The sequence below is a fragment of the Vespula vulgaris genome, chromosome 17, assembly GCF_905475345.1.
Source record: "Vespula vulgaris chromosome 17, iyVesVulg1.1, whole genome shotgun sequence".
In the NCBI taxonomy this organism is placed as follows: domain Eukaryota; kingdom Metazoa; phylum Arthropoda; class Insecta; order Hymenoptera; family Vespidae; genus Vespula; species Vespula vulgaris.
In genome coordinates this window covers 1,941,803-1,969,670 of record NC_066602.1, presented here as the reverse complement: position 1 = coordinate 1,969,670, position 27,868 = coordinate 1,941,803, and the positions used below count along the sequence as shown (strand labels likewise).

General features: G+C 33.5%; 1 protein-coding gene across 6 annotated transcripts; it reads right to left on the bottom strand.

Annotated features, from left to right (window-relative positions):
* Nucleotides 1–688: 688 nt before the first annotated feature.
* Nucleotides 689–27,718, bottom strand: LOC127069917 (histone acetyltransferase KAT7). Of its 6 annotated transcripts, none has more exons than XR_007783788.1 (14): nt 27,539–27,718; nt 26,886–27,348; nt 26,551–26,793; nt 26,203–26,466; nt 25,942–26,121; nt 25,081–25,453; nt 24,699–24,993; nt 24,375–24,619; nt 24,066–24,252; nt 11,423–11,516; nt 5,096–5,242; nt 4,897–5,003; nt 4,157–4,357; nt 689–927 (listed from the first exon to the last, which is right to left on the bottom strand). XR_007783788.1 is itself a non-coding variant. In XM_051007628.1 (13 exons), exons 1-13 carry the CDS (start codon nt 27,554–27,556, stop codon nt 4,235–4,237), a joined length of 2,739 nt encoding a protein of 912 aa, XP_050863585.1. In that variant the 5' UTR covers nt 27,557–27,718; the 3' UTR covers nt 3,265–4,234. The 6 variants fall into 6 exon arrangements, 4 of the variants coding, with proteins under 4 accessions (XP_050863585.1, XP_050863586.1, XP_050863587.1 ...); XR_007783789.1 differs by lacking the exon at nt 689–927 and adding an exon at nt 3,265–3,469; XM_051007628.1 differs by lacking the exon at nt 689–927 and having other exon boundaries at nt 3,265–4,357.
* Between the last annotated feature and the right edge of the window lie 150 nt (nt 27,719–27,868).

The following is a 27,868-nucleotide window of genomic DNA, read 5'->3' as shown; positions in this document are numbered from 1 at the left end:
GGACTAAAAATCGTGCCACCTCTTCACTAAACATGATCCTGTTACATAATTCACAATTTGCAGGAAAAGTTTTTACTTTGTCCATAATTTGAAATTTGAATAAGGAATATAACTTATCAGGAGATAGAACGAAAAATCATGCTACCTCTTCAAACATTATATCATCCTGATACAAACTTTTGATTTAGGAGAAATTTTCGTTTTGTCCATAACTGGGGATTCTTAATGTTAAAATATAAGATATCAGAAAGTGACATGATCTTGTGTGCTACTTCTTCATTTTTTTGAAAATTTGTGAAAAAGATTTGTGAAGATTTTAGCTTTGTCCATAATTTGAAAATTAGAACAGGAGAACATAACTTTTTAGCAAGTGGGATGAAAAATTGTGCCATCTCTTTATGTAATTTGTAATTCTGATATAAAGATTTATTTACGGGGAAAGATTTTGCTTTGTCCATAATTGAAAATTCTTAATATGAGAATATAAGGTGTCAGGAGATTTTGTGTGCCAACTCTTACCGTGTTATATGATCCTGATACAAGATACGCTTTGGTGGCAAAATTTTCTCGTCGTCCATAATTTAAAGTTTCGAATTCAAGAATATAAGATATCGTAAAGGGAGCCGATATTGAAGGTATGATTTAAAGGAAAAAGTGTACTGGATTGATTTGTAAAAATTCAAATTTTTATTCTATAAATTTTCGATTTTACAATAACATTATATTTGTACAGTCTTATAAATAATTTACATACGTAGGTAAATGTAATAACAACATTGTACATAGTTATAATTAAAACTATTAATGTTGATGTAATATATTTCTTGAGACGTTCCTATGGTGTTTTAGTTTGTCCATAAAAACTGCTGACTGTCAGCAATTGAATTGTAGAATTGTGCTATATTCCTCACTTATGATTGGTGATTTCTGTAGAATAGAAATATTATATAAATATTAATTTTAATGTAATAAGTGGCATCATAAACGCGTTAGTCAAACACTGATAGTATTCAGAAATAGAATGTATAGAGCAAGTGATTTTTGAAACTAGTTATTAAACAAATATATCTTCGTCCTACACTCTTGAATTTGTCTCATTGTTACTTTCAATTCTACGTAGAGAAAGTTCTACAATATCGATTAAAAAACCGAGTGACTTGGATTTTTTCGCGAAAAAATATTTCTGCAATTTTTGTTTTTGATTCGTTGATTAATGATCAATAATTTTTTTTTATAAAACATTTTTTTTTTCCAACTATCGAAAGTGCTTGAAAAATCATAGCAAGCGTTACACTGAACACCCGGTATATATATATATATATATATATATATATATATATATATATATTGATAAAATGATTATATAATATTATATAATCATTTTATAATAGTTATTAGAAAAATATTTGAGTTACTTATAAATTTAAGGAATGGTAGAATGGTTATATGAATAAAAACAATATGTATATCCTATAAAGATAATGTTTAATAATAAAAATTAACCAATTTATTACATGGAGATTTGTAATATACATATATATATATATAATTACATAATTATATAATTATATAATTTTTAATATATATATATATATATATATATATATATATATATATATATATATATATACACATAACTTTTTTTTATACAAATCTCACATATTATCTATTTACTATATATTACATTTCATTCGATTATTAACGTTTTATTTAATTAACTACAAATATCGATTGTTCGTCCATTCGAGATAAAGAAAGGAAAAATAGCAAAATAATAAATAGTTCGATAGATCGATCGCCTTTGACCTTGCAATATACTTTCCAAGCTATTTTTGTATTTCTTTTCCTTAACGATAGGCTGCTTCCTTCCTTCCTTCGTGTATCGTCGCACTATATTTCTTTTTTTTTTATTTTCTCTCTCACCAACAAACAGGAGGCACTTTACCGAACTGATCGATAATATACATAATACACGTATACGCGTATTGTACATATGTCTGTATATATACAGCGTGTTCATTTGAAAACTTTCAATATAAATATATACCTTGAAAGCGATACATTTTTGGAAAAAATATTAAATAGAAAAGTTTCTTCTTTTTTTCCCTCTTTCGGAATTAGAATATGCGAAAATAACTATAGGTTTTCATTTGAAATAAAAAAAGTTTATCTACCAATACTCTTAAAAACGTCTAACTGGTAACAAATAAATAGGATACTTGTATCCCCTTGTTGAAACCGTGAAACTTTTCTATTTAATATTTTTCTCAAAAATTTTTGTTTTCGATTGTTTTCGAGATATTTATATCGAAAGTTTCCAAATGAATATACTGTATATCGTTATCTCTCTTTAACCTACGTGAATGCATATACATGTACTCTTAAATATATATTTTTCATCTATAGAATTTATCTATGCAATTTTGTCGAAATTTCTTTGAAAATTTGTCGTTTAATTTTATCAACTTTTTTCTTTGTTTGTAAATTTAAATTTTAACATGAGTTCTATAAGAGATATTAAATAAATAATATTTTATAAATGGAGAATACGTAATAATAATTATATTTAAAAACAATTTCTCATTTCTATGTGATAATAATATATAAAGTTATGGAGATTCTTAATTTTTTTAACTCGGAGTATATACATATGTATATATATACATACATACATACATTCTTACATACATACATATATACATACATACATACATACATACATACATACATACATACATACATACATACATACATACATACATATATTCATACAAGTATGGTTGAGACAGACTCACCATATATAAGTTGACCTTCCATCCCTTTTCTATCCCCGACCTACAAGGTCAAGATACGAGGGGTCTAAACTATAGTGATCACATCTATAAAGAGAAAGAGAGAAGGAGAAAGAAAATAAATTAACATAGCTCATCCTTCTCTTTCCCATATATATATATATATATATATATATATATATATATATATATATATATATAGACTTAAGTATATTATTTATTTCCAATAACAATAATAATATAGTATTAATAAAATATTATTATTATTATTATTTATTTATAAAAAATATATTTAAGTTCCAACAAAGATCGAACCACGAAAGATCAAACATCAAGAATCAAAAGTCATAATTGTCATTTATGAAGGGAAAAAAGTATCATAGTCTTTGTATATTTGTCAATCTCATAAAACAAAAAATAAGAAATAAAGATTAAAAAAAACTTTTTTAAAGTAGAAAAAAAAGAAATAATAATAATAATAATAATAAAAAGAAGAAGAGCCAACTACAACAACTACCATACATATACCAATTTCTCATCTAATCTTCTTCTCAGTCCACTTTTACACGTTCCTCATTGGTCTCTTCAGAGACTTCGACGTGGAACGAACGAGTTCCAGGAAGGATTCTATGGCCCTTACCAATCGTTACAGGCGTGAAATCTGCTTTACGGCTTCTCTGCAATGACGATGACGAAGAAGAAAAAGAAGAATAAGAGAAAAAAGAAAAAATTTACAAGAGAAATCGACCAACCCAACGCCTCCTTGTTGAACACTCCAAAAGGAGTGCCAAAGGATTGGATCTTGCTATACTTCTCTCTTTCTCTCTCTCCCTCTTCCACACACATATACACGTATAACTGCATCTCTCTCATCATTTATGTATACACACATAAATATTGGCATCATTCTTTCTCTCTCTCTCTCTCTATCTCTCTCTTTCTCTCTGTCATATACATATATACTCATATGAATGCTAGTATCATTCTCTTTCTTTCTCTGACATGTTATATACTTATGAATGATAGTATCATTCTTTCTCTCTCTCTCTCTCTCTTACATGTTATACACATATGAATGTTAATATCATTCTTTCTCATTCTAACATATTATATACATATCAATGTTAGTATCATTCTTTCTCTCTTTTAGATGTTTGTATGATTCACACACGTACGCGCATTCACACATAGACACAAACCAGACAGGCAAACTACAGACAGACAGACAGACAGACAGACAGACAGACAGACATACAAACGTTGACATCATTCTTTCTTTCTCTTTTTTACTGTTTCTTTTTTTCTTTTTCTTTTTCTTTTTTTCAGTCTCATACATACGACGGGGTTTCTCACATACTACTCACAAGAGAGAAGAGTCCAACCTCCTCCTTTCTCCTTTTCCTTCTTTTCTTCATCTCTTTTCGATCTTCCTCTTTGCCCTCTTAGTTCGAAGCTGAGGGAGTCTTGGGAGGTTGGAAGGGATTCCATTTTAGGCACTCCGGATCGATCTCCTTGTAGACGAGACCTCGTCTCTTCACCCTCTCCTTGTAGTCGTCTATCACGTCCTGAAATTATTTTTTTACTTTTCTACTACATCCATTTGTTTGTCTGTCTGTCTTTCTGTCTGTCTATCTTTCTTTTTTTTTCTCTCTTTTTCTTTAAACCTTCTCCCTCCTTTCTAATTAGTAACTTCAATTCGTTATTTCTTCGGTTTAAAAAATTATTCTTATTTATCAGACGATTGCAAATGACGAAATGTTATGATAAACGATAATTCGAAAATTTTATCGACAATATGGCAGATATTGTTTAAAAATTTATTTGAACTTTTTTATCGTGACTTGTTAAAGAGTTTTAGAGACACCGTGGCTACTAGCTATCGTTTTAAAAATATTTATTTTCATTTGTCAATATGGTTAATTAGTAGATTTCAGAGATTCCATATTATAATTATCGTTTTACATAATCTTTTATATTTCTCATCGCATAAATGATTAGTCGTCAAATTCTCTGTCAGTCATATTCTCGAGCGCGTTTGCTCGTGACAAAAAAAAAAAGAAAAAAAACACAATAAAATAAAATAGATAGAAAAATAGAAACCTACCTGTTTCTTCAATATAATATGCTTGCCTTTCCAATACTTCATCATTCCAAGAGCTTGCAAAGTACTTACAATATCATAAGAGTCAATCGCCATTTCTTTGCTAATGTCTGTGAAGCCAAAAAATTACAATTGTTTCTACAATAATTTTGAATTCATAACTTTGAGAAAAACAAAACGAATAATTAATTAAACGTCCCACCTTTCACTGAAAGTTCCTTGCCACCAAAATTGCAAAGATATTGTAACAAAACATCCTTCCAATAACTTCGATAAGATATTAGACCCAAATCCGATAAAGGTTTCTCTGGCGAACCTATCTTCTTCTCAACCCTTGTTAATAGATAACCTAATCGAAAAAATACGCTTCATAAGTAGTTTTCCTTTCTTCTTTTTTCTTTCTTTTTTTTTTTACAAATTATTCTTTGCTATAGTAATTTATTGCTATTCAATGTATAATTTTTGTTAACATTTATTATGAAAATAATGTCTTATTTTATTTTATATATAGTTATAATTTGTGTGTGTACGTACATACATACATACATACATACATACATATATATATATATATATATATATATATATATATAAATATTATATACATTACACATAAATTTAGTTTTTGACGATATAACTATTGGTAAATTTATATATAAGTGTAGAGTTATGACATATGTACGTCAAATAAAAATTATAGAATATAGCTACGATTTATTAATTAAAAAAATAAAAGTATAAATAAGGAAGTTAGTGTAGTTGAACGTAGGCGCCTCGTCTCACACAAAACTTGTGCTCTTTCATTTTGAAGAACAGTGTTGTATATAGAAAAGGCTTGTCTCGAGCCAATGAAGCCAACAATAGAAGCTGTTCCGTAAAATCAGGATTCCATAGACACACGCACACAGTTATTCTAGTATAGCAAGTTCTCTGAATGGAAAAGCAAGCATCGCGTGGGATGCATCGCGAAAGAGGGATAATACACCTTCATAAATAATGCTTGACGATCACAGGAAATAGAAAGGCAGTTGAGTTCGTTTTCAACATTATAGGAGTGTCGACGAATACTGACTAGCTGACTCTGATGATATGACTGTTCCGCACATGACATTTTACAGACCCCCTATTGCACTTGACCATCATCTACATTTTCTAACCGTCACACATTTTCTAATCGTTTTGAAAATGAGGAAACGTAATTTTGTGAATAATTTTCAAAATTTCACGGATCTATTCTCTTATCTATCTTTTCTTCTAATCGGTTCTCCTTTTATTCTTAAAAATTGTTCTGTGTAATTTTTATAATATTAAATATAAATTTATAACATCAATAATTTCTTTTCATATATAAATTAATGAATATAGATTTTGCAAATAAATTTATAAGAATTTAATATATATTACTGTATATTTATATACCTAGTATATTTTTAATAATATACTACACAGCTCTGATATAAAAACATGGAATCTGCTACGACAAAACTTTAATGAAAATAACGGATTTAATTAATTAAGCGTTATTGACAACTTTGAAGAGGTCACGTGTAAAAGAAAAAAAAAAAATAATAAAAAAGAGAAAATAAAAGAGAGAAAAATTTGACCTATAAAAAAATTCCAAGAGACTTGAACTTTCCCGATTGTGCATGTATACTATAGAAGTTAAGGGTTAAGTGCATTGATGCGAATACATATCTACGATTCGTCTGCACTCGACTGCACTTTCCAACGAAATGCATCTCGACTTCTTCGTGTCTTCTTGTTTTTCTCTTTCGAATATTAAGATAATGTAATGTAGCATCGGTTAAGTGCACCATGCTAAATTCTATATATATATATATATATATATATATATGCATTTGCATATACGCCATCTTTTTTTTACATTTTCCATTTTTACATCCATATATACATATATTTATAATAACACTAATTAGTATTATTAAACGGACTGAAAGATAAATAAAAAATTTATTAGATCTAAAAAAAAGATGATTAAAAAAAAAAAAAAAGAAAACACGAAGAAGAATCTATAATTAATCAATGATATCGATAAAAAAGATCAATCATATTTGGACTATTCCATATTGGAATTGGAAGTAGTCTTTGGATGCTTATAGTGATCGGCACGCGTAGTGTCAGTGACCGGCGAAGGATGAAATAGCAGAGAGGCCTCAGGATTGCGTCCGCATCCGTCCGCATCCGTTCGTTGAGAGTCCGTTTTAGACTCTAGACAAGAAATACCAAGAATACCGGGTCGAGGCTTCGTTCAAGATGGCGACAACATTATCTTCGGAAAACTGACTATAGTTTTCTCATTTTTTGTCGTTGCTTTTTTCTTGATTTTTTGTCTTTTTTCAAAATTGATTTTTCATACTCGTGATTAATAATTTCTCGATCATAGAACGAGGAGGTTTTAGAAGAATAATTTATTTCATAAAAAGTATTATGAAGAAGAATAAGAAGAGAAGAAAGATTCGTTTGCAGCAACGTGGCTGCTGAAGCAAGAAAAGCATGATGAGGTATACTCTTTCTTCTTCGGTTGAACGTTCGTTCCGCATCGCTTGCTTCGAGTATCCGAGTAGATAGAAGAGGTGAAAGAGAAAGAGAGATATGTGCTTATATTATCAAAATATATTCATTAATTGCTTTAATTTGCGATTTTAATGAAGTCCTAATTTTGATTAGAAATGTTCACTCTATTATTGTCAAAATTTTGTTATAATTTTTTTTTTTCACTTCCAACTATTATTGGAAATATATTTTTAACTTTTATATTTTATACTTTATAATTTTGTTTTAATGATTACTAACAAAATTATATCATCATAAACATTTTTGTTTATTCCATTTTTAATTAATCGATTATTGCAGATATATGAAATTATATTTAATTTATATTCACAAGACATTTTTATAGAAATATATATATATATATATATATATATATATATAGAGAGAGAGAGAGATTATTCATTTGTTAATTAATTTTTATTTATATTAAATTTGTTATCAAAGCTTTTTTTAACCGACAAACGCTTCGATATGTACTGGGTTGCATTACGTGTAACCAAGAGAACTACGGTGGTTATTTCCTCTCATCGAGATTCACAACGGTATCAGTTGGCCTTTCAAGTTCGATCTTGACACGGCCGGCCCATTTTCCGAATTAGTCTGACAAGTGAAATGAGTTTTCTTTTTTTTCTTTTTAGTTTTTCCATTCGTTTTACAGAATATCATTATAAATGATTAATTTAACTCATTACCCTAAAAATGATAAATTGGTAAATTTCCATTTAGTTTCTGTCTTCTCCAAATTCAATCGTTATCGATATGATAACGACACGTGTTTTTTTTTTATATTATTTATAAGTAATTACGTAATTATATGTCTAATTGATTAGATAAACAATTAAAAAATATCAAAGTTCTCCAGCTGCTAATAATTGCAATCCGAATTTCTACCTAATACAATATATCAAACAGGCTACTTTAATCTAAACAAAAATTTATAATCAACGTGATACCCAAGTTAGCTGATTATTATCTTATCGGACAATGATAATCCTATTTTATTACAATTTCAGCCATATCTTAATCTCGTCGGTATCTTAATCCTATAATGGATAGAACACAGTCCACCATAATGCTAATATTATTATTTAATTTTTCTACATTCGATAAAGATACCTAAATCGTGATACCTCAAACATGATTAAAACGTATTGCGAGTGCCTAACCGAATAGAAACTATTTAGCTCTAAATAGAAATCAGCTATCATTTACAGATGAACTAGATTTTAAACAAGTTTTGAACGATAAGAAAAAGAGTGAGATCAAGTTCGACAGTTCAGGAACTTAGGGGTATATATCCTGGATCGAAATCTTAAACCTTTTCGAACTACTGTCTTTCATCGAAGCGAACGATACTCGAGTACTCCATAAGAAGGATCGACTTCCAAGAGAAAGAAGAGGAGAAGAAGAAGAAGAAGAAGAAGAAGAAGAAGAAGAAGAAGGAGGAGGAGGAAGAGGAGGAAGAACACTCGTTTATCGAGAAGAGAAGATCATCATTCGACGCAGTTCATATTACGCTTCCTCCTAATCGTAGCTTCGATCCGAAAGATCGTATTGCATCTGCCTGATTTTTGTAGATATTCGTTAAAAAAATAAATAAATAAAAACAAAAAGTGTATATATATATATATATATATATACATATATACAGTGGATAAGGGAAACACAGGAACCCCAGCGATGAAGTAGGAACGAGCAAAAGAGAAAGATAGAAAAAAAAGAGAGAGAGAAAGAACAGGACCGGTCCTATTCCGGGATGTCCTGGAGACTGGGAGGTTCAACGACCATACTGAGTACCTCCTCTTCCTCCTGCGTCTTCCTGGTCCGTGCAAACTCCCACAAGCTCAAAAGAGAGAAGAGAGAAGAGACGAGAGAAGAGAGAGGGAGAGAGAGAGAGAGAGAGAGAGAGAGAGAGAGAGAGAGAGAGAGAAAGGACAATCCTCCCTCCAAACAGCATCACCATCAGAACCACCTTGTTTCTGGCTTCTCTCCCTCTGATTCCCATTCCAACGATTACTTCGGGAGGGTTGAACGCATTCATTACGCGTCCGTTTAGTTTGCAGACTTTTGGAATCGTTGGATAGTAGGAAGAGAATGAATGATGGAGGTAGAAAATCGAAGTAGTAGTAGTAGTAGTAGTAGTAGAAGTAGAAGAAGAAGAAGAAGAAGAAGAAGAAGACTCCTCCTTCTCTTAGTCCTACATGGGAAGAAGGAAAAGAGGGCGTTGGTGGTGGGCCTGGCAACCCTACCTACGGTAACCAACCCTAGGAGAGGGACTAGTGGTGCGAGGTCACGGGAGGTCATACGATTGCGATCCCTACGCAAGTACCGAAGAGAGAAAGAGAGAGAGAGAGAGGGAGAGAGAGAAAGGTAGAGTCTGGCTGGGTTGCGTCGAAAGGGTAGGTGGGAAGGGAAACGAGACGGACACTTTGCGTGTCTGGGTTCTCTATCTCTCTCACTCTAGTAAACGCGTAGTACACCCTCAGTGGTCGCCCTTCTGTGTTTGACTGCGCGTTCGTGCGAATCCGCAAGGCCTGTGCTGATGCTGTATGGTGGGGGTAGGTAGTCGATCGATGCGGCGAGACGCCGGGCGTCGCACTTTCCGCTGCTGCTGCTGCTGCTCCTGCTGCTCCTGCTAACCACTCCAGTATACACCACCACCACCACACTACTACTACTACTACTACTACTACTACTACTACTACTACTACTACTACTACTACTACTACATCTCGACCATATACCACTTCCAATACATCTACGTTGTCGTCGACGTTGCCCAGACTTTGCTACGATTTCACCCGGTTCCTACGCCACTCTACTTCTCTCTCCATCTCTCGTTCTCTCTATACACCAATACCAATATTACTTCTGTATCTCGATTATACACCACTTCTAATACATCAATGTGTTGTCGTCGCTGTAGCCCAGACTATGCTACGATTTTACCAGGTTCCCTTCCTCCTCTCTCTCTCTCTCTCTTTCTTTCTTTCTTTCTTTCTCTGCATCGGTATATACCAATACCAATATAACTACTGTATGTATCTTAACCATACACTCCTTCCAATACACCAACGTTAACCCAGACTATACTACGATTTTACCGGGTTCCTACGCCACTCCACTCTATCTATCTATCTCTCTCTCTTTGCAGCAAACCCTGCGGAACCACCACCCCATCCGCAACTCTAATCCTCCCTTGGTAGTACGTCGACCCACACAAACCTCACCCCCTTCCATTTATCTCTCCTCCTTTCCCTCATCACCGTTTCTCCCTCCCAACATGCCTCGACGGCATCAATGAAAATGACGTCACGGCAAAAAGCCCACGTTTAATTATCTACGCTACGATTCGCTGGAGAAAGAGAGAGAGAGAGAGAAAGAGAGAAGGAAAGAGAGAAGAGGCGGTGGGAGGGATCGAAAGGGGTCTTTAGAAACTGTTCGTTACTGCGACAAACAACTACGACCAATGGACACTAGGATCATCATTGACGAGGATTCACAATGGAATTTCACAAAGAGATAGAGAATTTCTTTTGTGTCGTAAAAGATCTCTTTTCATCTTTCTTTCTCTTTTTTCTTTTCTTTTCTTTTTTTGTTTTTTTTTGTTTTTTTTTTTAATTTTATTTTCAAGTAGCAAGAATTCACGAATTATTGTATCCCCTAAGGTCTCCAGCAGAGACACAACGCCCAATTTTCTTTCTTATTATCGAATCTTACTTCCTGGAATTTGGCCAATTGATTTCTTATCTCTCTCTTTCTCTCTTTTAAGATGTCTTTACCAGACTAAAGAAGTATATTATCGAGAGAAATCTATTGCAAAGAAACACAGACTTTGATTTGAACGACTTATATATCTTTTTCTGATGTTTTAGCTTAAAGGATGTTGGCTTCCTGAGTTGAGATTTTATATATGTTCGATTATATTATTACTATTATAAAAGACTGTACTTACTAAAGTCGATGAGAAGTCGACCATAGCCTTGTCTCTGATATGGTGGTAACGTCAGGATACAGGAGACGTTGTAGTTCAGGAAAGAATTCTTTTCCTGGAATATAAATAAAAAGGAACAATATGAATGTGAACCTTTTCAAAAATTGCATATCAGAAGGGAAAAAGAAGTACGGAAATGTAGAGGATTAATATTTGAGGGAGTTGTTGCGAATCAATCATGCTTTACAAATTTAACACACGTCCTTCAAATATCCTCTCTAATTCGTCCCTGAGAATAGTAGAGATCTATTTCGGATATTCCCTTTCTTCGAGATCATTGTACTCTCTCTCTCTCTCTTTCTCTCTATTTCTGCATTAAAATATCAAATGTTCTAACTTGATACGTATTACTAAAATTAAATATAACGATAATGATGATGACGATGATGATGATGATAATAATAATAATAATTATTATTATTATTATTAAAAATTATTTTGTCTTATGATAGATCACTCGTACTTTGACAACCTGATAGATCGACCACGTCGAGACAAAAGTAATATCAAGCCATCTTGACTTATAATATCGAATTTATTCTAATTTAAGTGGTACTCCTCGTCCTCCTTTCTAATTGAATCCCTTTTGCACGAGAGATACTCCTAAAGAATTTCATTTACAGGATAACCGATCGTTTCTCTTCTTCTATATCGGATCTTTTCCTTCTCTTCTCTTTTTCTTCTTTTTCTTCTTTTTCCTTTTATTAATTGTCCTTTTGATTAAAATATCAATTAATTTCTCTAACGAATGAAATAAAAATTCTTTTCAACGTTCGAGCAATCAATAATTGGAACATGTATGTATATGTATTTAACATTTATATACATACAAATGGTAATAATACGATTATATTTTCATTTCTTTAAAAGTCCTATTTATCGAATACACTCATATCGCACACTTTTTTCTTCTTATCCTGTGACATGATCTTACAATTGCAATAGAATGCAATTCTACAATCGACACTGCCTATCTTTGTCCACCTTAACACAAAGGAAAATCTCTGAGCATTCTTCTTCGTAAAAGAGGAGAGAAGCTTAATCTTCTATCCTGTATTACGAGCAATGCCCTAGAGCTCATTCATTTTGAGCAACACTCATTTTTTGTCAATTATTATATTAGATCATTTATACGAGCTAATTATCGAAGATAACGAAATAGAAAAAGAGAGAAAAAAATATTATGGAGGATGTAAAGGAAGACATTTAAATTTTAAAGACGATGATCATTAAAAAAGATAAAAGAAATTAAATAAATGAAATTGTTAATATTCCTCCATATTTTTTTTTACGTTCCACGATGAAAAGGCAGGTTTCTACTTTACCAATGATAACGAGATAACCTAAAACCTATTAAAAATATGAAATAATTTACTAAGAAATATTCATAACGTATCTTAGATCCTAACAATTGTTTCTGTATTATTCACACGAAAAATAATTCTAGAAAAAAATATTAGAAAGAAAGAAATTAATAGATCGGATGATTGAAATTATGTTTGAACTTATTGAAACGATCTAAAATTGTTGATTAAATGTTCGATTAATAGTTGAGAAGAGAAAATGCTGTGCTAAAGTAAGTCGTGTTTTATTTAAGACACCCGGTATTACCGGGCATAGCAGCCAAGCTGTTGCTAACCGCCGAGTGAGGCAACAACGATCCGAAGGACACAACCTGAAGAGACCGCGCGTGCGTGCGAGTAAGCGAGCGAGTTGCTAAAAGGAGACGAAGAGGAAGAAGGAAGAAAGGATGCGAAGAGGTCAGAAAGAGAGAGAGAGCGAGAGAGAGAGAGAGAGAGAGAGAGAGGGAGAAGGAGAGAGAAAGAGAGAGAGAGTGCAGCATAAGGCCCCTCTTGGTTGGTCATTCGAAGAGCCGTTTTGACCGGGACCAAAGGATCGGTTAGCACTCCACAATCTACTGAAAGCCTAACAGCACTATTCTTTATTAAATGACTATACCAAAGTTTCTTTGATTTCGATCACATTCGTTGCTATTCATAGCTATTCGTTGCCATTCATAGCCAATCATCAGTTGAGTTCTATCAATTGTAATAATAATTATTCATGAAGTCAGGCTATAAATTTCATACTTCAAATTATCTTGTCTTTGATAAAACGAGTAAATAGATTGAAAAATTTATGTAAAGAGAAGAGAGAAAGAGAGAGAGAGAGGGGAGGGGGGAGAAAACATGACGATAAATATTGACGATGAAAAAGGAAGAAAAGGAAAAGATCTAAATTTTCGTTGGTTTTCGTAGGATTTCAAGTGGAACCGTATGAAGGCTAAATAAGGGGAACCACGTCAGAGTGGAGTTTTAGGAGGGGCAGCAACTCTCTTAGAGTTCCGTGGAGGAGAGTGGCAAACAAAGAGACACGAGGAGGGTAAGAGGTGAACAGAAGAGAGAAAGAGAGAGAGAGAAAATCTGGGGCCCGCGACGGCCTTGGACCGGTAGTCTTCAGAGACTCAGGGCCGTCTCGCCATCCCTACCACCAACACTTGCGGCAAACGTTTCTCGCGAAAGGAGGCATCACCCGTTTTATCCCCACCTCTGCATTCCCTGATGCATCTCTTTTGCTGTGTTCATTTAATACGAAACAATCGGCACGATGCGCCGAAACTGTTATCGTTCGAAGTTAATCAAATGACCGTACAATTACACAGACACACATACACAAAAGTATGCGCGCGTATAAACTAATTTATAGTAAAAATTTATTCAATCTTTTCTTTATTTTTATATTATGTAAAATTGGAGTTAAATCCGATAGAAATGAGAGATACGAATGTAATATATTTTCTTTTTTACGATTATTCCACAGGGTATATGTAGTACGAAGTAAAAATCTGTTTCATCGGCCACAAGAAACGTGATATAAAAAGTCACCCCTTCACGATATTAAACATGGCCGTCATTAAAACTAACAAGTGTTGAAGCGATTAGTAAAATATTGTTTGTTCGATTGTTTCTAAGATATTGGAGAAGAAGTAAAAAAGGAATAAGAAAGATTGAATAGAGTGTCGTAGGAAAGTCTCTCGAAGACATCGAGGCGGAGGTCAAAGCTTATTTCATAGATATAGTTCCGTGGAATCGATACGAGCCCTTCTTCGCTCCTTTCATCTCCGAAACGCAGCAAGCTGGCGCATAGAGTAACGATCGTGTAGCTTTCATAGTGTTTTAACACTCCATATATCTACGTTGTTTTAAATTAATCTGAAGAATATCACTGACGAATTAGATACATAATCTCAATGTTTTCAGAATCAAATATTGATAATTCTAATCGAAAGTTAACCTTATAAAAGGAATTTCAGTGGAAAGCATATTGGATAAATTCGAAGGATGTAATATCGATGTTTAGAATCAGATCAATTCATAATTCTAATCGAAATTTAGCCTTATAAAAAGAATTTTATTGAAAATAACGAAAACTCATTTCAATGAAATCTTTAATAAACTTTCATGCTCATCCACAACCCAGATTATCTCGGATATTACTCTAAATATATCCTCTATAACAGAATGAGAATCTCGCGATGAAACATTTGCCGTTCCACAGATAATTCGTCATTACGTAAATAAGCTACGATTTCATTATTAATCATCCGACACTTTCGCATCGTTTCTTTCGTATTAATGGACAGCTGGCCATAATAATAATAACAATAATAATAACGATAATAATAATGATAATAATAATAATAATAATAATACAATGACGATGAGTCAGCCATTACTTTCAGAACTTAAATTTCAATCGATCGCGATATACAAATACATATGTAGGTAGAAAAATATGCGAGAGAATTATTTAATTGCGAGAGAATTTATCAATTTAACGAGGAATACGAGACATAACCACAAAGGATAACTCGAATAATAAACTCGTTTTATCTTTTAAATGATCCTAAAGTAGACTCTACAAAAGTTATTGGAAAGTATTCCAGTATTATGAGATAACACAGACTACATTATTATAATAGCGATAAGTTCTCATCGATACGATTTCTCTGCATTTGCAAGAAAGACAAGATGGAGGAAGCGAAAGAAAGACGGAGGGGGAGAGAAAAAGAGAGAGAGAGAGAGAGAGAGAGAGAAGGAGTTAGAGAAAAAAAGAAAGAAAGAAAGATCGGTCATCGGTCGGGAATGCAGAAAGAAAGCATTCAACGTGACCGCGTACAGGCGTCGATCGTAAAAGGTTTCCAATCGGTCAGTATCCTTTTCTGTGTATCACAGTGCCATAAAGTGGCTGTAAGTGAGCGCACACGTGCGACGATAGGAAGGCATTGGAACGCAGCCTGGCATCCATTGTATATCCCTCTCTCGCTCACTCTTTCCTTCTCGGTGCGTTCATAAACACGTCTCGCACGAGTGAGGTGGAATGAGAAGAAGGAAGAGGAGGAGGAGGAGGAGGAGGAGAAGGAGGAGGAGAAGGAAGGAGGAGGAGGGCAGAACGAAAGAGAGGGAGGAGCGTTAGCCTCCCTGTGCGTAGGTGAACGAACGTCTACTCGGCTGTAAGAATAAGACGAGCACAATGAAAAACGCAAGAGAGAAAGAGAGAGATGATTGGCGAGAGTCTGAACGATCGATTATTTCACTTCATGCGAATAAAATGTCATCCATGGAGAAGAAGATGCTGTTGCATCTACTGAAAATGACAATACTTCGTATTTATATCTTTATCTTCTTCTTTTTGTAATATAGTTTTATATTATCGATTAGAATGAAATTCTATTTATCTAATCTTTCCGTGGACCAATAAGATATACGTAATTTTGACAAGTTTTCTCCAGTTCTTAGAATATTAGAAATAAAAAATAAAGAAAAAGCAAAGAAATAAGACAAGAAATTACAAATCGTTTGTCTTAATCATCAAGTTAAACTTTTCGCTACGACATCTTTCATAGCCAAAGTCAAACTTTTGGCGACGAAGAAACCAATGGAGGATAGTCACGTTGTGAAGGAGACTTAACGTTTCGCGGCTCCTTGCGCGTCGGTCACTTCTATATTTAGATGCACCGTGTTTCCTCCTCGTCGTCGTCGTCCTCCTCCTCCTCCTCCTCCTCCTCCTCCTCCTCCTCCTCCACAACTTTCTTTATGCCCAACAAAGCGTTCCTCTTAACATACGGGGTGTTGCTGCCGAAAGAGATGCGTTTCTTATCTCACCCACAACATCCTTCCTCTTTCTTTTCTTTTCTTAATTTATTTTCATTTTTATCCTCTTCCAAAAAAAAAAAAAGAAAAAAAAACAACAAAAAAAAACAAAAATAAAATAAACTAAAATAAAAAATAACAAAAATTAAAAAAAAAAAAGAAAAAAGAAACAAAAAGAAAAGACGATCAAAGACAAGATATATTGAATGAAATCAATCGATACGATACGATATGGTGTATCCTCGAATATTAAGATATCGCTAAGTAGAAAATTAAAGGTGTTTTCTTTGAGGAAGAAAGAGGAAACGGTGAAGGGTGGGGAAAGGAAGAAAGGATGAAAGCCCTTTCCTAAGGGAAAGACGTGTATTCGGTGGGATTTGGTCGTGCGAACGGGACTGTCTGGCATCGATCGAACCCTGGTCCGTCGGCAAGAGGTGGCGGAGGAGGAGGAGGAGGAGGAGGAAGAGGTGGAGGTGGAGGAGGAAGAGGAAGAGGAGGATAAGGGGGTTGAGGGAAAGAGGCGAAAACGTAGAGTAGGCGCACGAGGGAAGGGGAAGTTCGAAGGAGGTGGAAAGAGAGAGAGAAAGAGAGAGAGAGAGAGAGGGATGGTCGGGACGAGCCTACCCCAACCTCTTCTCGACGAAGCTCTCGCGCGGCTGCGTATCGTATCGACGACCTCTACTACTCTACTCGACTCTCGTCGTGCCACTCTACGTCATCCCACTCCTTTTTCGCACAACCTAACCCTCCCCAGCGCTTCCATCCATCCCTCCCGTTTACCCCAATGTATTTTTCGAAGGAAGGAAAATCATCTGGCTTTCTTTCCCCCTTAATCTCAAATTTCTTTTTTAAAGATTTAAAAGAATTTTTTCGGCAACGTTAGTTTTGTCCTCTTTTTAGAAATATACCAAGTTTGTCTAATTTTTTCTTTTCTCTCTCTCGTTTACTACGAAGAAGAAATTCATGACATTTCTTTTACTTTTCGGAGTAAGAATTTAGAAGCATCTTTTCCTAATATCGAATATATCTTGGAAAATTATTCAATTTTGTGGAGATATTAAAAAAAAAAGAAAAGGAGGAGAGAGAGAGAGAGAGAGAGAAGAGAACAAGGAAAAAGAAAAGATCAACGATTTCGATTGATAAGGTGTAAGAGGTAGAGGAGGAAGAAGAAAATTCACGAGTCACGTTTCAGACGCTGACCGTCTGTCGTTCCTTCCCTCTTCCAACTCGAAATACCCGAAGTCTCTTTTTCTCTCTCAATCCTGTATCCGTCTGGTACACCTTCCTTCCCTTTTCTCGTCCCTCTCTTCCTCCCAATGCCTCTTCGTCTCCTATCTTTGCACAGTATCCGCCCAATCCTCTCATCTCTCTTCCTCTCTCTCTCTCTCTCTCTCTCTCTCCCTCTCTCTCTCTCTCTTTCTCTCTCTCTACTATAAACGCTGCCAGAGACCCGTCTGTCCATTTATTATATTATGTACGTCGGACTCGTCCTCTTTTCGGACACTTCACGGTCCAAGCTTCTATCTTTCTCTTTCTCTTTGGTTTCGAAGGGCGGCGCAGGTATTCTCCCTTAATCTCATCCCTCTTTGAACGCCTCTTTCTCTTCTATCTTCTATCTTCTGTCTTCTTCCTTCTCCTGAATGTAGAAAAGCTTTCGCACTCACACAGACCTTCCTGTCCTTATGCATTATTCAGGATATATATACCATGGAAGCGTTTGTGACGGGCTAACTGCCGTATCGCCGGAAGTTAGGCAAATGAACCTTCAAACGTTGGATCATCGCGTTTCCCTGGAAACGGCGTCGAACGATTTCCTCTTTTCCACACTCCTCGGACATTCTTCTTTATCGACGTATGGTATATGCCGATTTTTTTCCTTCGGCTCAATTACCTCCCCCACCTCCATGAATCTTTCTCCACACGATCGTTTTCTTAATAAATCCTTCTTTTTTTTTCTATTAATTACGATCGATTTGATCAACTTACTTAACTCGATCTCCATTGGAAATGAATCGTTTAATAGAATATCATGGAATCGCTGAAGCGAGCAATGTAGTAGTAGTTTTGTTGTCTCAGTCACTTTTCGACAAGAGTCTCTTACACCTCAGACACAACACCTTTTTTCTTTTTGTTCTCTCTTTTTTTTTTTCTTTTCTTTTTCTTTCTTTAGATCCTGTCTGGGATACCTGTAAGAAGAGACGAAGTCGTCTCGTTTACGCGGAACCTGCCTCACACACCAATGTGGAACCTTCCTCCTCTTCCTTCTCCTCATCCACCTTCTCTTCCTTCTTCTCCTCCCTTCCTTCTTCTCCAACATTCTTTACTGAGACCTCCAAGAATCCGTTTGTCTTGGGCTATAGTCTGATTTTAATTGGACTCATTAAAACTCCGTACGAATCGAATGTAATTATAGTAGAATGGTTAATTGAAAAGATAAGACCCCGGCTGAAGATCATCCAGTGTATGTTCGTTTTTTATACCCTTTTTGCAAAACGATACAACGAAATAAAAAAGAGAGAGAAGGTGCAAGGATTTCAGGACCAGGACAGGTCGTTCCATCCAAGTCCTGCGAATGTTGGACTTGGCGGCCCCGAAAACCGGTTTTAAGTCTTGCCTCTGTCACGTGACGTTGGGTTTCTCCTTTTCGGGAGAGTGTCCAAAGAAGCATTGCATTTTGAATATGCCATGTGCATCTCATTATCATTATTATCATTATTATTATTACTATTACTATTACTATTATTATTATTAATTATTATTATTAATTATGAATTATTAAATATTAATTATTAAATACTAATTATTTATTATTATTATTATTATTATTATTATTAATATTATTGTTATTGTTATTATTATTATTATTATTATTATGATCATCATTATCATCATCATCATTACATTTTTTTTTCATTTTCAACTTTGTCTGATATCGATGGTAAAAGTTAGATAAAACTAAAAAAGATTTATTCTTTTATTTCCTTATTATCCATTTCACTCTCAGATACACTGAACAATTATTCCTCTAGTTCAACGTTCTTATTAATTAATTGTATTTTTTAAATTATACAATATCACGTTAACATATGTATTTCAATATCAATGTTAATCAAAATTTTGTATGTAGATGACAAGTGATTTAATTAATATTTCTGTAATAATGATCTCGCGCCATCTATTTTCTTTTTATGCGGGTATTATCATTGATCGATAAAGTCAAATATTTTTTTTTAATGTTACCATCTACGTTGATGATCAAAATTATAGATATTAAATAAATATTGTAGATAAGAAACAGAAATGTATTGTACATGCAAAAAAGCATTAGACATATTTTTTATAAAAATAATTCGCCGTTTTATATTAAACTTGACCATTTTTTAAAAATTTGATTCAATTTGATAGAAATTTGTGTATATATTGTATGAAATAAAACAAAATGAATGTGATAATTAGGATAAACCTAATCGTTTAAAATGTTCATCATATGTGTGTGTGTGTATGTGTGTGATGTGGTGTAATGTGTGTATGACAGAAGAGCCATCAATGGATCATATTATTCGCAGTTAAGCGATCACGCTTCCTCAAGGTTAACGCCCACGTCACGAAAGGTCGACGCCTAGATTGCTCAGGGTCAACGCCCGGAGCAGTCGAGGTCAACGCCCTGATAATTCAAGGTCAACGCTCCTATTGCTCTCGAGGTCGCTACTGCGAAGTAATACGCGGGAAAACCATGAAAGAGGAGACTCGTATTACCAATCGTAAAAATGATGTGTTCTGAGTGAATCACGTATTTTTATTTTTTTTATTCTCTTTCTCTTTCTTTCTTTTTTTTTTAATCAATATATATCGCCCATAAAACCTATGATTATTCTCTATTCAATTTTTTTTTTTTTTAATGCTATTTTCTTTTCTTTCAAGCAAATATAAATTTCATGTGAAATAATAATAATAATAATAATAATAATAATAATAATAATAATAATAATAATAATAATAATAATAATAATAGTAGTAGTAAAAATAAGAATAATAATAAAGAGAAAATAAAAATAAGAAATAAAAATAAAATAAAGTTCTTGCAAATATCAATCGAATAGGGCGTGTCCAAGATTTTCTTAAGAGGCTTTAGATCTAACAAATAAATGTTTCATATTTTTAATCAACAATCATCTATAAAATTATCTAATTTTCAACATAAACTTTCGTACACATATGTATATCTATTTTTTAATTATAACATTAACAATTAATATCCAAGGAATAATATTTATAAATTTCACCTTTTATATATATATTATTAATATTATATTATTATTGTTATAATATTAATTAGACATAGAAAAAAATTATGAAAAATATATCTCAATTCGATTGATTTGAATTATGTATAGACTGAAATTTAAAAAATAATTTTTCTGAATAAAATTGCATTATTAAAACTAAAGAAAAATAAATTAATAAATAAAAAGAAAAGAAAAAGATTTTGGACTAATTACAGTAGAATTATATTGACTGTTAAGGAAGAGTAAACCTGAACAATCATAAAGGGTGTGCCCTTCTCTATCTATCTCTTTTTCTCTCTTTCGACCCTTCTCTACCTCTTTTGAACGGTCTACGCGCGCGAACTTGAGCGTAAATTCGTTTCCGGCTACGGACGGGGCTTACCGGATTTCGAGCGTTTCTGAAAACTGACACACACACACACACACACACATTTGCAGACGAATAAATCTGAGAAGTGACGATGAACTGCTATTATGTATTTTGTTTTATTATATATTGTGCTTACCAAGTCTGCCGTTTTTATTCTTATTTATAAATAAATTCATTAATTAGACGATCAATAATTTAATCTCTTCTTTTTTATTTTATGTACTTAATACTTAAGATAAGTAGCATTTACAATTAATGAAGATACTAATCGAATAGTTAGATATTCTTTTTAGATATCATAATTTATCCTTGTGAAAAGTAGAAACATATTGTATTAAAGTAACATTTAAAGAGAACGAAGAGATTGCAATTAAAATGAATATCAATAAAACTCTAATACTGACGGTATAATATTAGTCTAATATCAAGATTAATAAAACACTAATACCGACACTAATGCAAGTCTAATATTAACATTATTACAACATTAATATTAACATGATAATAACACTATACATAACTAATATAATTACACCAGAGAGTGTAAAAGATATAAGATTATTAGAAAAGTTTGAATGAACTAGAAGAAGGGTAGTAAGAAAAAAAAAAAAAAAAAAAAGAAAAAGAAAAAAGAAAAAACTGTGTCATCGAATTTTTTTAAGCAACCCAGCAGTAGTAATTGTGGGTGGTAATAGTAGCAACAGTAATAATAGTAATAATAATAGTAGTAGCAGCAGCAGTAGTAGCAACAATAGTAGTAGTAACAATAGTAGTAACAATAGTAGTATAGTAATAGTAGTAGTAGTAGTAGTAGTAGAGGAAATAATAACGAGTCCGACGTCGCACTGCCGCAAAGGTTGACGACCCGACACGAGGCGACGCCCTCTCGCCCCTAACTCCTTCCCTAGACTCCCTCCGTCAGAGCATGGCCCTTCGGCATCCCCGTTGCAGTCGACGCAACCACCCCTCTTCTACCTCCAACACCGCCGCCGGGCTGATAGCGTACGCTACGTACGCTAGCCACGGCCACCACCCCCACTGATACACCCCCTTCCCTCACTTTACCTATCCCAGCCGTCGCTACTGCTACCACCACCATCTCCACCACTACCATCACTACCAGCTTCACCAGCAACCACCACCATCACCCCGACCGACTGTCTGGCCAGGGTCGGGGTCGTTGAACGTCTATAAAGATTTTGACTTGGCGTTGCTACTGCTACTGCTACTACTGCTACTGCTAGTGCTTCTGGTGCTTCTGGTGCTGCTGATGTTACTACTATTACTACTACTACTATTACTACTAGTACTAGTACTAGTACTAGTACTATTTCAATAACTTTTGCTACTGCTGCCACCTTTACCTCTGCAGAAAGTGTAAGAACCTACGAAGAGGTACGCCCTTTTATACAGGGTGTACCATTGAACATTAGATTTCTAAAGAAAAAGAAAAAGAAATTAGATTCATCGATCCGATTCTTTTTCTCATGATGATTTATGAGATTAAATTTATAGAAGAGATATATATAAGATAATTTTCTTATATGCGACAAAATGTTTTTCTTTTGGAATATATAGAGATTTGGAATCATTGGAGAAGTGTCTGTGATTCATCAGGAATAGTATTATATCGAAGAGAATCGTATTGATTCCGAAATGTAAAACTTCATCAACCCTTCCCAGCTATGGTAGGTCGCGAGCCCAGTCGGGGTCAAAGGTCGATGAACGTCTGCAAAGATTTCGACCCTACACCCTCGATATATATGTACATATGTATGTATGTGTGTGTATATGTGTATACACACATCGTTTAGGGTGGAAAACCACCCTTACAGACTTTTCATTGGACTAGTACATTTAAGTAGTCAAATACGAATATTATCAGACATTAATGTCAATTAAAAGAAAAATAGATAGTATATTGTTGCTTGATTAAATTCATTTTACATTACATTGTTTATAAGCACTTTGTGTATATCCAAAAATAAAAGAGAAAGCAATAAAAATCCGATTTTTTATAGCATACTCAAAGAAAACAATTTCCTACACGCAAACTCAATGATCGTAGAAATGTACCTAACGATTGATGTAATTTAATAGACTTCATTAATCTTACGATCAAAATGAAAATGCAAAGGGGTTCATTGAACTCGACATTGAATAAGAAAAATATAATTTTTTTATACGATTATAAAAATAAAATGAAAAGAAATTTAGGAGCATTTAAGAAATATGTTTTGTATATATTGTTCGAATAAATTCGTGTCTTATCTCGATTAGAATGATGATACAATCTTATTCGATCCACGTTTGAGAAAATAGATTAGAAACCCGCCAAGTGTATCTTTAAGGGTGGTAGAAAATTCCGGAACGTCTGGGGATGGAAGAGAAAGAGAAAGAGAGAGAGAGAGAGAAACAGAGAGAGAGAGAGAGAGAGAGAGAGAGAGAGAGAGAGAGAGAGAGAAACAGAGAGAGAGAGAGAGAGAGAGAGAGAGAGAGAGAGAGAGAGAGAAAGAGGGCGTTTTCTCAGGGTCAAAGGTCATTCAAGATTTATACAGACTTTAACTTTGAATTTCGAAAAGGAAATCAAAGATTCATGTGAATATCCTATTTATCAAATATTCTATCAATAAGATTACTTGTATGTTTAACTATTAATAATGATTCCTATTAATCGTTTCATTAAATAAATGTGAAAATTCCTATTTTGTATATCTATGAAGTGTATTACGTGTTTAATTAATTCTTGAAGTGTAAAATACTAAGTAAAAATAAATAGACTGTTTGTGACTTACCTTACTGAAATAACCAACTGTATGACATCCTTCAGAATCACCTATAGTCATCACGTAGAAGAGGAATGGTTCCACGTCATAGTAAAGAGTTTTGTGATCCAAAAAGAACTTTGCTAGGAGGCACAAATTTTGGCAATATTGCTTGTAACGTTTACCATCCACTTCCCAGACACCAATTTTATCTTTTCTGGAATTAAAAGAAAACAAAAAAAAAAAAAAAAGAAAAGAAAAATATGTTTCAGATATATTATTACAAAATAAAAAAATGTATTCTATTATATTATGATCAATTAGTTTATTTATACTGACCTGTATACCTCATGTCCAGGTGGATGTCTCCACAAACATTTTTCTCGATGTCTTCTTAATACCTGACGACTTTTAGCGTATCTTAAGCAATATTCGCAAAGATAAAGTTTAGGAGCACGACTAAATTCTTCTGGATATGGACTTTGATACCAAACTTCCATTTCCCATTTTCCCATTTCAACGCATCGCGTGCCACCACTGTTTCTACCTTCTCCATCATAATCCAATTCTTTTAACTCTTTTTCCTATAATTGATAAGTTTAAAAAAATAAGTTTTAATAGGATAAAAGATTGTAGGTATAGCATATAATAGATATTACTCACTATTTTTTCACTGGCAATTGCTTGAGCTTCCATAAATAATTTCAGATCATAATCCGAAGTTAGATTAGTTAAACGCGGTTGTTTGTCCTTTTCATTTCCAGGAAGATCGTTACCACTGTCACTCCCATTATCTTCCCCGGTATGAGGTTTCCATTTGTTTCTCATTTCTTTAACTTTAAGTTGATAATTACGTTGCTCGTTTGTCTGATGTCCTCCTTTAGGTGATTTTTTAGCAAGATTAGCTATCGACTTCTTTCGTTCTTCTTCCCTTTTCTTCCTTTCTTTATAAAATTCTCTGCAATTGTTATGAATACAAAATATATAATACATTGCATGATGTGTATATTACAATATGAAGAAATGAAAGATTTATTTTTCTTACATGCAATTTTGTGGCGTAGTATTGTGATATAAAGGACAAGCTTCCAATGTAAAATGCGTTTCCAGTTTCCCAGAAAGATGACCTCGGGAATCGCAACATGCTGCCAATGGACATTCTCTTTCCTTTGTAGTACGTGTACGATTGTATGAGTTTTGTCCAGTTCTATTAGCAACTGTATTAGATCCAGCACTGCTCTGCGTGGTTCTATTCGCTGTGGATGATGAATGTCTAGCGCCTTGACTAGGACCAGCACGCTTAACTGGTGACTTGCTCGTACTTCTCTTGCTTTCAGCTACTCCCGACAAATCACACCGGATCAGTGGAATTTGCAGGATACGTTTACGCTCTACCGTTTCCGTACCTGAGAACCATACTGCCGCCATAAGCAAAAAGACTGTATCTGCATCTTAGGACACCTTGGACATGCTAGTTTTCAATACAAAAGATCTCTCCCATAGATCAGTAGAATCCTACGAGCCGTTTATATATGTCCAATTCATCCATCCATCCATAACCGCAAATACTGCTTTTTTGTGTTAAGGGGGCAGCATAGAGTCCTATATATTCACTCCCTGCATAAAGTATATCTACCCTTCTCTATTCTCAATACTACATGCTTTTACAAAATAATCTACCCCTTCTATGTATTCTTCAATCAATTTAGATAATAATTTAAGGAACATGCTCTTAAAGATTGATAGGGAAAAGCCCAGAATATTCTTTAGTACTTAATTAATCGATAAGAAAGTTAATAAACAAACCATTATAATAGAATCAAAATTAATATATACAGAATTTAACTAAAATTAGAAAGTAATCGTCAGTTATGTGGTAATGCACTATAATAAATAATATATCTACCTGTATCCGATTCGGAGTCACTAGCAGCTTTCGCTTGCAGTTGTAGCAGTTTGCTTCCTTTGCGAGTTTGCAACTTTCGTTTGCCTTTAACCGTTCCTTTAGAAGAACTTACTTCTGTATTATCATCCATTTCCTTATCACTGCCTGATGCATCTCCATCATCTTCACTTTTTACCCTACCTGCATGTAAAAATATATATATATATACATATATAAATTAAAAATATTTAGTAATTAAATTATACGAATCACAGTATATACCTTGTTTCTTTGTACATTTCAAAGGTTTAACTGGTGCTACTGTGGCTGATGGCCTTTTCGGTTGTGCATTTGTAGTAACATTTTGTGTAACAGGTGGTGGAACGTCCTTTTTTTTAGGTTGAGATTGTGGACTAGTAACGCTTTCTGATGAATCAGAATCGCTACTGCTATCTGTTGAGCCAGAGGAACCTGATCCACCCGAACAGCTCTTTGAACTAGCCGAACTATCAGATTTTTGAACTTGCGGAGTTTTAGTAACTAGTGCTGTGATCAGAGAAAAATCTATTTGAAAATTTGTATCTTTAAATAAAATAACAAAAAAATTAAATATAAATACTAATAACTTACCAGGTCTTGATGGTACGGTAGGTTTTATTTTGGGATCAGCAGGTTTTATTTTAGGTGGAGCCTTTGTACATTTTACGGTATTGTTTGCTGCTTTTATCGTATTTACTTTTGGTGGGGAAGCATTGTCACTTTCGCTACTATTTTCAGGACTGAATATACTCTTCTTTTTTAATTTCTTTTGTACCGGTTCCGATGTCATTTTCGTAGATTTATCTGCTACTTTCGTATTTGTTGCTGCAGGACCTATATTTAATCAAATAAAACTGTTTAATTTTTTATTGTATAATATATTAATCAATAAGATATATAAAATCTTCAAGGTTATATAATCTTACCTGAAAGCTTGGTTTGTTTATTACTTGGCTTTACAGCTGGAATATTTTTATGTTGCGTAACATTAGATATTGGTTTAGTTGGCGGTTTTTGAACTTTAACTACAGGTGCTACAGTAGCAGTAGCTTTAGGTTTGGCAGGTAGTTTCCTTTTCACAGATTTCAGCTTATTAGGTGATTCTTCAGATTCCGAGGAATAAACTACTGGTCTAGATTTAGGTTGTACTTTTTCTTTGTTTTTATTTTCTGCCGTAGTAGTAGGAGTTGGCTCAGTTTTAGATTTGACATGTCTTGCGGCTGGAAACGGTACCTTCTTTTTAGATCTTTCCGAATCAGATGCTTTTTGACTATTAACAGAACTGCTGGAGTTTTCTGAATCAGATGAACTAGATTCACTGCCAGAACTTGAAGAACTACTAGATGAAGAGCCAGAGCTCGATGATGAAGTAGATTCCGAACTAGTAGTCTGCGTTAATAGAAAACAAAATTATGTACAACTTAAATAATTGTTATAAATCATAAAATATTAAATATTATTTACATTCTATTTGTTTTTTATCGTTCAAGAATATTAACAACAAGTATTAACTATGAAAAAAGGAATAGGGATAGTATCGTACAAAAAATAACATAATTTGGTAAACCTAAAAACTTACTTTGCGTTTTGGAGTCATTTCTACGATGCTATCTTTCTAATGAATTAGAAAAATCATTAAATATCATTTCTCTCGTAAATTCTACGAGTACACATTCATGAAAATGATTTATATTTTCAATATTATTTCGCGCAAAATAACAGTATTATCGTTACATATACATAGAAGATACTTTACATTAACCATATATTATTTGAATCATAGTGATGCTACTCTACTGTGTATTTTGTTCTATATACTGTGTAAATGGTTCATCCTTCATTTTTTTTTACTCGTATATATGAAACATTTAAAAATAAACATTTTAATATATCAAACAATATTTTATTA